Source organism: Bufo gargarizans, chromosome 1, assembly GCF_014858855.1.
Source record: "Bufo gargarizans isolate SCDJY-AF-19 chromosome 1, ASM1485885v1, whole genome shotgun sequence".
NCBI lineage: Eukaryota > Metazoa > Chordata > Amphibia > Anura > Bufonidae > Bufo > Bufo gargarizans.
In genome coordinates, this window is record NC_058080.1 from 697,453,732 (window position 1) to 697,464,906 (window position 11,175).

General features: G+C 48.2%; 1 protein-coding gene across 1 annotated transcript in view; it reads right to left on the reverse strand.

Annotated features, from left to right (window-relative positions):
* NDUFS4 (NADH:ubiquinone oxidoreductase subunit S4) overlaps positions 1-10,372 on the reverse strand; it is a 163,304-nt gene extending 152,932 nt beyond the window's left edge. The window contains exon 1 of the mRNA XM_044276235.1: positions 10,221-10,372. Coding sequence (XP_044132170.1) covers positions 10,221-10,315 — 95 coding nt within the window. The 5' untranslated portion in view covers positions 10,316-10,372. The remainder of the gene's footprint in view (positions 1-10,220) is intronic.
* Positions 10,373-11,175: the final 803 nt, after the last annotated feature.

Genomic DNA, 11,175 nt, shown 5'->3' on the forward strand with positions numbered 1-11,175 from the left:
GACAGTATTTTTATTAGGACATCTGCCTGTGAAGTCTCTCCAATGTCCATTACCGACATGAACACTACGGTCACCAGAAACTGAAAACATGAAGAACGGAAGAGAAGGCTCTGACCAGCAATATTACACAAACCGTCAGCCACCGCCAAGATAATTAAATTGCAGGACAATATGGATATGTTCCCCAAAGTGTACCGGAACCACGAGCCAATCATGGAGAACATCCAGCTGTATGGAAAGTTTTCCCCTTGTGCGGGACCTTCTGGAAAAATGACTGACTGAGGGCTTTTAAACAATGGTGTTGTGTAGGAATGGGAAATGGCTCCAAGCAAAACACCAGATCATAGTCACTGAAGGCACACCAGCTTATTCATTAAAGGGGTACTCCGGTAAGATTAAGTTATCTCCTGACCACAGGGATCACTGTTAGATTAGTAGGGGTCCTATCACAATGAGTGGAGCGGCTGGTTATTTATATAGGAATTTCGGAGATAGCCAAGCGCTGTACACACCTATCTCCGGAGCTCCCATAAATATTAATGGAGAATCTACAGTACACGCATGTGTGATCGGTAGGTACCTCAGTTCATTTCAGGCGGCTACAGGGGGTAGGTGGTAACCTTCCCGTGATCGGTGGGGGTCCTACTGCTACCGCTGTGTATAGGGGGTAACTTAATAGGGTTTTCAAAAAATGTTATACTAATGACCTATCCTCAGGCTAGGTCATCAATATCTGACCACTGGGGGTCCGACACCCAGGATCCCCGTGATCAGCTGTTTGAGAAGGCACTGCCACTCCTGTTACTCCCCTCTGCCCCGGCCTTCACTCAGCTCTAACCTAGGCACGAGGGGTTCAAATGGGGAAGAGTTCTTTGAATTTGCAGTCAAGCACACTTGCTACTGCTTCATACAACTCTATAAAAGAGGTCAGAATACGTTATATAAACGAGGGTTGTTGCGACGCCAAAATTTTGATTAGATTTTGACACCATAAAAAAGTATTGCGATACTCGATAGCACGCAAAAAAAGATAAAAACACCAAAAAAGCAGCATGCATTCCTCATTTTATGGAACGTCTGGCCCATAATCGAACAGTCCGATCCTATTTTTTTGGGGGGCCAAGGTGGCAAAAAAAAATGGCGAATCGCACGGTTTTTATTTAATTTTTTTCTGTTACGGCGTTCACCGCAAAGGAGATTTTTTTTATTTTTTAATAGTTCTTTTTGGGCATGTAATATGTTTATTTATTTATTGTTTATATATTTTATATTTAAAATTGGGAAAGGAAGTGATTTAAACTTAATATTTTTTTTATTTTTTTTAGGGGGGGGGGGGTTTAATTAATTTTTACAGTTTATTTAATAACCATTAGCCCCCTCAGGGGCTAGAACCTGGGATCTTATCATCCCTTGTCCTATTAGAGCTCTATTAGGGTGAATAGGATCTCACTCTCCCTGGGCATAGTACACACAGCAGCAGGGAGATTACCATGGCAGCCAGGGATTCAGCAGTATCCTGGCTGTCATGGTAACCGATCAGAGCCCCAGGATTACACTACGGGGGCTCCGATCAGAAGCTGCCACTGCCACCCATGATTATAATACCAATGAAGATAAGTAACTCATTATTACAAATACAAGTGGCGGGTCACTGCAGCAGAAACACATAGCCGGCACCCGACCTCTATGACCGGGCGATGCGATTTGCGGCAGTTAACCCCTCAGGTTCGACACCTGAGGGTTTAACTGCCACGGATCGCAGCACCCTGTCATAGAGCTCGGGTGCCAGCTATGCATTTCTGCTGCAGTCACCTGCCACCTGTATTTGTAATAATGAGTAGTATCTTCATTGGTGGCGAAGTGGCCACAGCCCCTCCTGCGCCCCTCTCTCTTCTCATTGGTGGCAGCGGGGGGAAGGAGAGAGAGAGACTCCTTCTCCCCTGTGCTGCTGAAGGGAACATGGCATGCGCAGTAACGCAGCCTAGTATCGGTAAATGTCAAATCCTGGTACAAAAGTATTGATTGGGTATCGATAATTCAATACCTGCTACAACCCTAATATAAACAATAGGCCAGTTTTTGGGCAGAACCACCCCCCCCCACGTGGCCGGTTCCCACAGAGGGAATCCTACTTCTCTGACCCATGCAGCTGGGATCTGGCTCCATCCCTCCCCCCATGTCAACATCCAATGACTGGCTGCAGCAGAGATGTGTCCCCCATGCGTCATATCACAGGGTCACATGATGCACCTCACTGCTGCAGCCGGCTATTGGCTGCAGAAGCCGCATTAACCACATCAAACAAAATACTGATGTGGGAAGACCGGTTAGCTGCATGTTGGGATGGGAGAAGCGAAGGAGCCAGAACCCAGCGGCGGGGAACAAGTTTCCCTCCGCAGGACCAGCCAGGCTGGGGGACTCTTCCCAAAAAGGTTCATAAACAAATGGCTGAATACAATTTTAGAAAAGGGGTTTGCCAATCTGGGACATTGAAGGACTATATCAGATAGAAGCGGGTCTCAGACTTGTCACCCCCACCTATCTAGAGAACGAGGCCACCGGGGCGGAGGGGAGCAAACCAAACATGGGTCACTATCCTCTGTTCACTTGTATGGGACTGCCGAAAATACCTGAGCTATTTTTTAAACTTGCACAGATGTGAACAGAGGGTGGCTGCTCTCTGTTCACTTTGCAGGTCCTGTTCTGTAGATAGAAGAGGGTCCCACATCTGGGACCCTCTTCTATCTGACATCAATGGGAATTCCCTTTTTAAATGGGATAAGGGAACAGCATGCTCACTCAGTCAGGACTCCGGGTCCCTGTATCTGCACTTATCTGTATGAACGTGGAACTACAATAATGATTTCCCAATGATTTGCAATTGTGGAAAAAGAATATACCGGAATATAATAATTATACACTAAAAGCATAAAAGGCAGATATATATATCCTGAACTGCATTAGGAGACCTTTGGTAGAAGAACGGGTTAAGGGACATTAAACCGCTCCTTTCTCGAAAGCCATGTTTTAGATATCATGTCAGGTAACCTAATTTAATTACATATTAATGATGTGCACTTCCTTCCATTAATGTCGTAACTTGCAGAAAATCCATAAATACAAGACTTGGCACATACTGGAAGGAAGACATGACTGTGGCGCTGGAGTAGTCACACATGGCTGCAGGCACCGACAAGCTGGCATGCTGCTCGACCCATCCAACCTGAAACCCACCCAAAACCACCCAGCACAAGGGAAGAGGAAAGGGCTGGAAATGTGGGTGAAATCACATCTCCTCACTGCACTCCTTTACAGCAGCGCCCCAGCAGAAACAGAGCGCCCCTCCGGTCCGACTATTATCCAGGGAATTGGTGGCGACGTTACCCGAAGGGGTTTTCCAGGAGTTTTTCACACGGGATCCCCGACAATCTGTTGTTAGAGAAGGTGCCGGCAGTCACAGTAGCACCGTGGTCTTCTCGCAGCTTTCTGTAGTCCATGTGATGTCACCTTCATCGGTCAAGCGGACTAGGCACAGCTCAGCTCCATAGAAGTGAATAGGGCAGATGCTGCGATACCACCTGCCGCCTGTATTTGTATTAATGGGTTAGTACGGCACCTGAGGAGTTAACTGCCATGGAAAGCAGCGCCCTGCCTCCTGTATTTGTATTAAAAGGTTACTTATTTTCATTGGTGGCGCAGTGCGCCCCCCTTCCCCAGGACTAAAATCATTGGTGGCGCAGTGCGCCCCCCTAACCCCCCCAGTATTATAATCATTGGTGGCAGTGGCCACAGGGTCCCCTCCCCTCCTCCTCATTGGTGGCAGCTTCTGATCAGACCCCAGCAGTGTAATCCCGAGACTCCGATCGGTTACCATGGCGGCCAGGACGCTACTGTGTGCACAAAGCCCAGGGCAGCAGGGAGAGTGCGAGATCACCCTAATAGATCTCTAATAGGACAAGGGATGAAAAGATCCCAGGTTCTAGCCCCCAAGGGGGGAAATGGTTATTAAATAAAGAAAAAAAAATGAAAAATAAATAACACAAATATTAAGTTTAAATCACCCCAATTTTATATATAATTAAATAAACCTATTACATATCGCCACTCCCGATAAAGTGTGAACTATTAAAACATTTAAAAAAACCTCCTATGCGGTGAACGTCGTAAAAGATTTTTTTTTTATAAAAACCGCGCCATTTTTAGTCCATTTTTCTTCTCCCCCTAAAAAATAGGATAGCACTGTTCACTTATGGGCCGGACATTCCATAAAATGCGGAACGCACGCAGCTTTTTGGGCATTTTTTTTTTTTCGCGTGGTATCGAGTATCGCAATACTTTATAGTATTGAAATCGGATAAAAATTTCGGTATCGTGACAACCCTAGTTGCAAGAGCATTAAAAAGTCACAAAACAGGGTCTACATAAAAAACTGGCGGACCGCTGTTGGTAAATGACCCCCATTATGTCCAAACGTTCATTTTCAGAAGCCCTGTCCCCTATTAGAGATGGAACCCCCAGACTCTTGTGGTTCAGTAGAACCAGTTAGACCACCATAGGCTTCTATGTTACCTCCAATATCAGTGCAAAAAACGCAGATTAGGCAATCTAAAAGCGGCTTTATGCTACCTGTACACATTGCGATTACGAGCGTTTTTTCTGTGAGGAGTCTCGTGAGTAAAAACGTAACGCAGCATAACAGTACCAGCAAAGTGCATGAGATCAGATAAATGTCACGTACACTTTCCTTTTTCCTTCTATGCGGATTTTGAAAAATACAGTATAGGAATTCTACATGCGGTTCTTTTGTGCCGATTTCATCATTTTCAATGCAAGGGTGAGAGCGGCGGAAAAACATCAAATCCACATCAAAAACTACAAGTAATGCCTCAGGCACACAGCCATTGCCTGTCCGTGCCCGTATTGCAGCCCGCAAACAGCGGTTCCACAATATACGGGCAGGGGCCATGTGCGCACTGTATCACGGATGCAGACTTAGTCACTTGAATGGGTCTGCAATCCGGGAGATATGGTGCGGAACGGAGGCACAGATTGTAGTGCAGTCGTGTGCATGAGCCCTAACACATGTGGGAATGCACAGATGTTAGTGCCGAATTTCTGCAAGGCTAGCCCACACCTGTGATCATCCCTCCATGCAGGCGACTTCCCGGTGAGCTTGTGCTATACACAGCAGCCAGCCTGAACACCGCGATCTTCACTGCAAAGCATAAAGCCAGGCAAGGCTGATGTCACCTCTAATGCCTCATTCACACATCAGTGATTGTGACCCGAAACCAGGTGCGGCTCTAAACACAGAACAGGTGCCGATCTCTCCCTTATACCTCATGTCTGTGGAGGCTCCGATCCTGTTTTGGCTCACAGTCACTGATGTGTGAATAAGGCCTGAAACCAACGGCCTGATATCCATGGTGCACCATAGTAATGGGGAGGGGAAAACAGTTACTCATTCAAATTATCACCAGATTAAAGGCGTATTCTGGTATCTTAAAGGGGTTAGGGGGAGATCGTCGGGGCAGCAGTCAATGGCAGGCGGGGGCAAGCCTCCCTAGCATCGCAGGTGACACTAGGGAGGCTCGTCCCCGCCTGTCATTGGCTGTTCTCCCCCTCCCCCCCCCCCCTGTCCGTGTGCTGGGAGAAGCAGCAGCGGAGGTGCGGGGACCAGGAGCGGCGCAGGGTAAGCATATTACAGGTGAGGGGCCCAGCATATGGGGGGGGGGGGGGTGAGAAATTGGATAACACCTTTAATACTGATGGCCTATCCTCAGGATGGGTCATCAATACCAAACTGCTGGGGGTCTGACTCCTAGCACCCCCGCTGATCAGCTGTTAGAAGGGGCCACAGCACCCACCAGCACTTGTCTACGTTGTAGTGGCAGCACAGGGTAATTACAGCTTTCACTCTCATTCACTTAAACGGGAAGACCAATTGTAACTACCCTGCCACTACAATGTAGACACTGTGCAGGTAGGCACTGAAGAGAACGCAGCGCCTTCAAACCGCTGTATCGGCGGGGGTGCCAGGAGTCGGCCCTCCACCAATTTTAAAGTGATGACCTGTCCTGAGGAAATGTCATCAATATAATAAAAACCCGAAACACCCCTTTAACACTGTGTTTTTCTGGTTACAGAACACAACAGACGGGGGGCAGGATGAATACTTCTTACTAAGCACGATGTACTCTGGTCTTCTTTACTCCAAATACAAATCAATTGTTAAGTGAGTAAACACCGTTTATGCATCTAATTTGGCTGACCCACGTACAGAGCGGGAGGCGCGGTGACAGTTTCATTGTGCAGCCGCCTCTTCAGACCTCCATTACCCTATGACCGAGTTCAGCCATCGTTACACAACATGCTGTGCGCAAAGAAACCAGCATCGTGGGGGGGGGTTTCTCGTTTTGCATATCTTGGAAAGGTCAAGACAACAACAAGACGGCAAATCCAAGTAAGTTCTCAAAAATTATGAAAAATATAAAACAAGCCATGGACTGGTCCTGTTCACACTGGGACATTGGATACCGTGGTGGACCAGTCATACAGTAGGGGACAGGCACCACTGCCCACGCCTCGAGACCCTTCAATGACTGCAGAGGGGCTCCTCGGATGCTGTGCTGTTTGGCGCCCACCTCTGAGACCTCAAACTCATTGCTATGGGGTGTTATAACAAGCACCAACACCTCCCATTAAAAACGGCCATGAGATGGTAGGTGACCTCAGGAGTAGTGATGAGCGAACTTCTGTTTTAAGTTCGGCGTCTAAAGTTCGGCTTCCGGTTAGCGGAGAATCCCGATATGGATTCCGAATTCCGTTGTGGTCCGTGGTAGCGGAATCAATAATCGGCCATTATTGATTCCGCTACCACGGACCACAACGGTATTCGGAATCCATATCGGGATTCTCCGCTAACCGGAAGCCGAACTTTAGACGCCGAACTTAAAACAGAAGTTCGCTCATCACTACTCAGGAGCAATAGCACACAAGGCTGCAATGTTTTAGAGGAGATGGACCCAGAAGTAAGCACTTGTCCACAAGATATCACCAAATGAAGCAATTCAGGATCAGCTTCCACTCCTTCCTACTGGCTGCAAGAGAGTCAAAATATAAGTTTATATCGCGAGAGCGGAGTGGGGAAGCCGAGGCTGGGAGCCCGCCGGGAAGCAGGTAACCATGTTTTCCCTTCGCAGGTCTGCCCAGGAAGAGGGGGGGGGGGATTTACCAACCAGACAGGGGTGGCAGAGAATAGAGCAGGGACAAGAGGTATTTTAAAGCATTAGATGTCTTTGGACAAATTTACAATTAAAGGGAATGCGTCATCAGAAAATGACCTATTGTTTAAATCACGTTATTATGTTTACCATTTTTAAAGAATTTTTTGGAGACATTTTTAATTTTCCATGTCAATATCTTTAAAAAAAAAAAAAGAATATATATAATTAAATTATTATATAATTTAAAGTAAATCCTGCAGTTTTCACACTGGCCACTAATAATAAGCACCACTTCTTGGTCTGTACAGATCACCTTACTGCAGTTATCTGCTTATCTATACACAGAGGTGATGTCATTACAGGCAGGATTACAAAGACAGATAAGACAGGATGCATTATTCACAATAGGTGGTTGTGAAATCTTATCTACTCCTTCCCTGTACAATGACCTCTGCACAGGGCACAGACCATGCCTAGAAGACTCTGCCACAGAAGTCACTGAGGTCCCCTCCTGACCATTGTGTCTATGGACCATGGGGCTTCCGTAAAGTCATGGTAATAGACTTCTCAGCCACTCCATCCTCATTCACAAGGGGTGGAGGCACTACAAAGCCAGCGCTGGGGTCCTACACAGTGCATGTCCTTCTTCACGTCCACTAGAGGCGTCTCAACCTCTCTGAAGACCAAGACTGGGACTGGGACACGTGCCATTCAGGAGAATGGGGAACCTTGGCAAGAGCCTCGATCTTAAGACATCAACATCGGTTACCAGGTCAGTTTTCCCAGAGACTAATATACACCAAATGGAGAAAAGTATTAGGACACGTCTTAGTCACTGCCTTCAGGTGTATCATTCAGTGCCATTGCCACAGGGGTATAAAATCCAGCCCCCTGCCATGCCCAGTTCACTGGATTCCATCGTGGTCCAGGAATAAGATGTCACCGCAGGGCTCGTGCACACGATTGTAGCCTGTTTTCTGGTTTGCAAATCTGGGGGAAATCCACGGCAAAATCCGCAATAACATCGGCAAGTAAGGTATGCAGATTTTGTTGCAGAAATGCTGTGAAATCCACCTAAAAATCTGCCTGAACAACACTGCCATGTGCATGTTAGGGGGCGTTCACACGACGAATGGCCGTCACACCGACGTTTTCAGAACCAATGAAAGTCTATGGGGCTACTGACATGGCAGTGGATAGTGGCCGTCAGAAAATAGGACGTCTTTTTCATGGCCAGACAGATATAGAAGTGCCCTCGTCTAACAGACACTAATATCAGATACACAATAGGGGGAAAAAGACCGTTAAAAAATAAATAAAATTCAAAAAATCATTCCTCGCACACAAGGGACCACTCACTCCGCACTGGAGGCATCAGGACCTTATGCTCGCAGTATGGTGACATCGCATGATCCCACTGGGAGTGTAAGGTCCTACTGCCTCCAGTGAGGGGAGAGTGGTCCTACACATGTCTGTGGAGGGCGGAGGCATTACAGACCCTGAGAGGCACCACCCAGGGGGGCATTACTGATACTGGGAGGCACCAACGGGGACCATTACTGATACTGGGAGGCACTAAGTGGTTCATTATTGGTACTGGAGGGCACTATGGGGTCCATTTGATGTCCAGAGGGCACTATGGGGGGAATTATGTATACTAAGGCCACTACGGGTGGGGGGGGGGGGTCCATTATGTATACCGAGGGCACTACAGGGGGGGGGGGGATGTTACGTATACCGAGGGCACTACAGGAGGGGGGGGATATTACGTATACCGAGGGCACTACAGGAGGGGGGGGATATTACGTATACCGAGGGCACTACAGGAGGGGGGGAATATAACATATACCGAGGTCACTACGGGGGGGGGGGGGGGGAATATTACGTATACCGAGGGCACTACAGGAGGGGGGGGGGATATTACGTATACCGAGGGCACTACAGGAGGGGGGGGGGATATTACGTATACCGAGGGCACTACAGGAGGGGGGGGGATATTACGTATACCGAGGGCACTACAGGAGGGGGGGGGGATATTACGTATACCGAGGTCACTACAGGAGGGGGGGGGGGGGATATTACGTATACTGAGGTCACTACAGGAGGGGGGGAATATTACGTATACCGAGGGCACTACAGGAGGGGGGGGGGAATATTACGTATACCGAGGGCACTACAGGAAGGGGGGGGGAATATTACATATACTGAGGGCACTACAGGGGGGTGGGTGGGGCATTATGGAGGGGGGGATAATACGTATACCGAGGGCACTACAGGAGGGGGGGATATTACGTATACCGAGGGCACTACAGGGGGGTGGGTGGGGCATTATGTATACCAAGGGCACTACAAGAGGGGGGGGGGCATTATGTATACCGAGGGCACTACAAGGGTTGGGATGTAAAAAAAAAAAAAAACAACAATAAAATTTATCCGTTTTAACTGTTGCTAAAAATGGAGACGGCCAGAAAATGGAGGCGCACACGGATAAAAAAAATGGCCATAAAAAACTGGCAGTGTAACAGTTTAGCGTGGTCCGTTTTGTTACAGTGGTGTGAACGCTCCCTTACACTGACAGGGTAGAGAGGATTAACACCCGGGGACACAATGCTGTAAGCACAGGGAGACCAGGCTTCACCTCCAGGTGACATTGTCCCCAGAGGCCACCACCACCCAGAGACTCCAGGAGGTCTACACAGAACCAGATCATCTGCAAGAGGCGCAGACAGCTGCTTCTGACAATTTCACACCAGCAAACCCCCATGGGAAGTGATGTGTTCACACTACTGCGGCGTCATGCGACTTTTACACGTGTTGTATGACTATCAAGCAGTCCCCACCACCGCAGTCGGTGTGAGGTACACGGTAAGACCCCGTACACACTACTACCCGGAGTGGCAGTGCAGGGCAGGCTGAGGTAACTGTCACACACACCGCACTCCCCGCCATGACAGGAGGCGGACTACACCGGAGCCGCACGTCCCATTCCGTTACCTGGTCGGGGTGAGAACGGCCGCCGCTGCTTTCCTAACCCATAACACTTGTCTAAGCGCCGGTGACATTGAGGCCGCCATGGTAAAGCCCAGCATGTATTTGTAGCACTGATGGACGGAAGCTGCTGAAGGACAAAAAAAGCTGAAGCGCAAAAGCGAGCGTGATGACGTCACCGGCGGCGCTTCAAGGGACCAGAGAGGTGATCGCGCGGTAGTCACTGGCGGTGTGAAAAGACTTGGCTGCTCCCCGGGACGGAGAATGTGGCTCACGGCTGCCTGGATATTTCACTACTATTTTATTTTATTTATATATTTTATTTTTTGCATGAGTTATATATAAAGCTGACGAATCGTTAATGAAGATTTGGGAGTCATAGAATTGAAGGGGCCTGATAAGCGTCAACAGAGGTGTCTGGCAGCTGCTTATCTCCCTCTCTCATTGGAATTAAATATTTGCGCTCTAAGTAGGCGCATACGGTAGAAATGCACGTGGAAAGAGTCCGCCATGTATTTGCTGGGGGATTTGCCAGTCAATGGGGGCTAACCCACATGTGGACACCCACCGGCTTCCATGCCATGGCAGCACACGAGTCTTGTTCTGTTTCATTTGAAATCCGCACATAAAAAAGCGTCCCTATGAACAGCAACACGGATTCCCATTGGAAACAATGGTGCGTGGATTTCAGTGTGGAGTATGTGGCAAAATTGATGTGGAATTTAAAGGGGTATTACGGATAGGGGGATAACTATTAGATAAGGGGGTTCTTCCACTGATTATGACAATGGGTACCCCTCAGAACACCCCCCAAAATGATCGCAGTCAAGCCTGTGAAGTGCCGCTCCATTCATCTCTATAAGAGTTTTGGAAATTGCCTGTATTTGGGAATTCTTATCCCCTATCTACAGGACTTAAAGGGTTACACCCATCTTGGACAGTGGGGTCATATCGCTGGGAT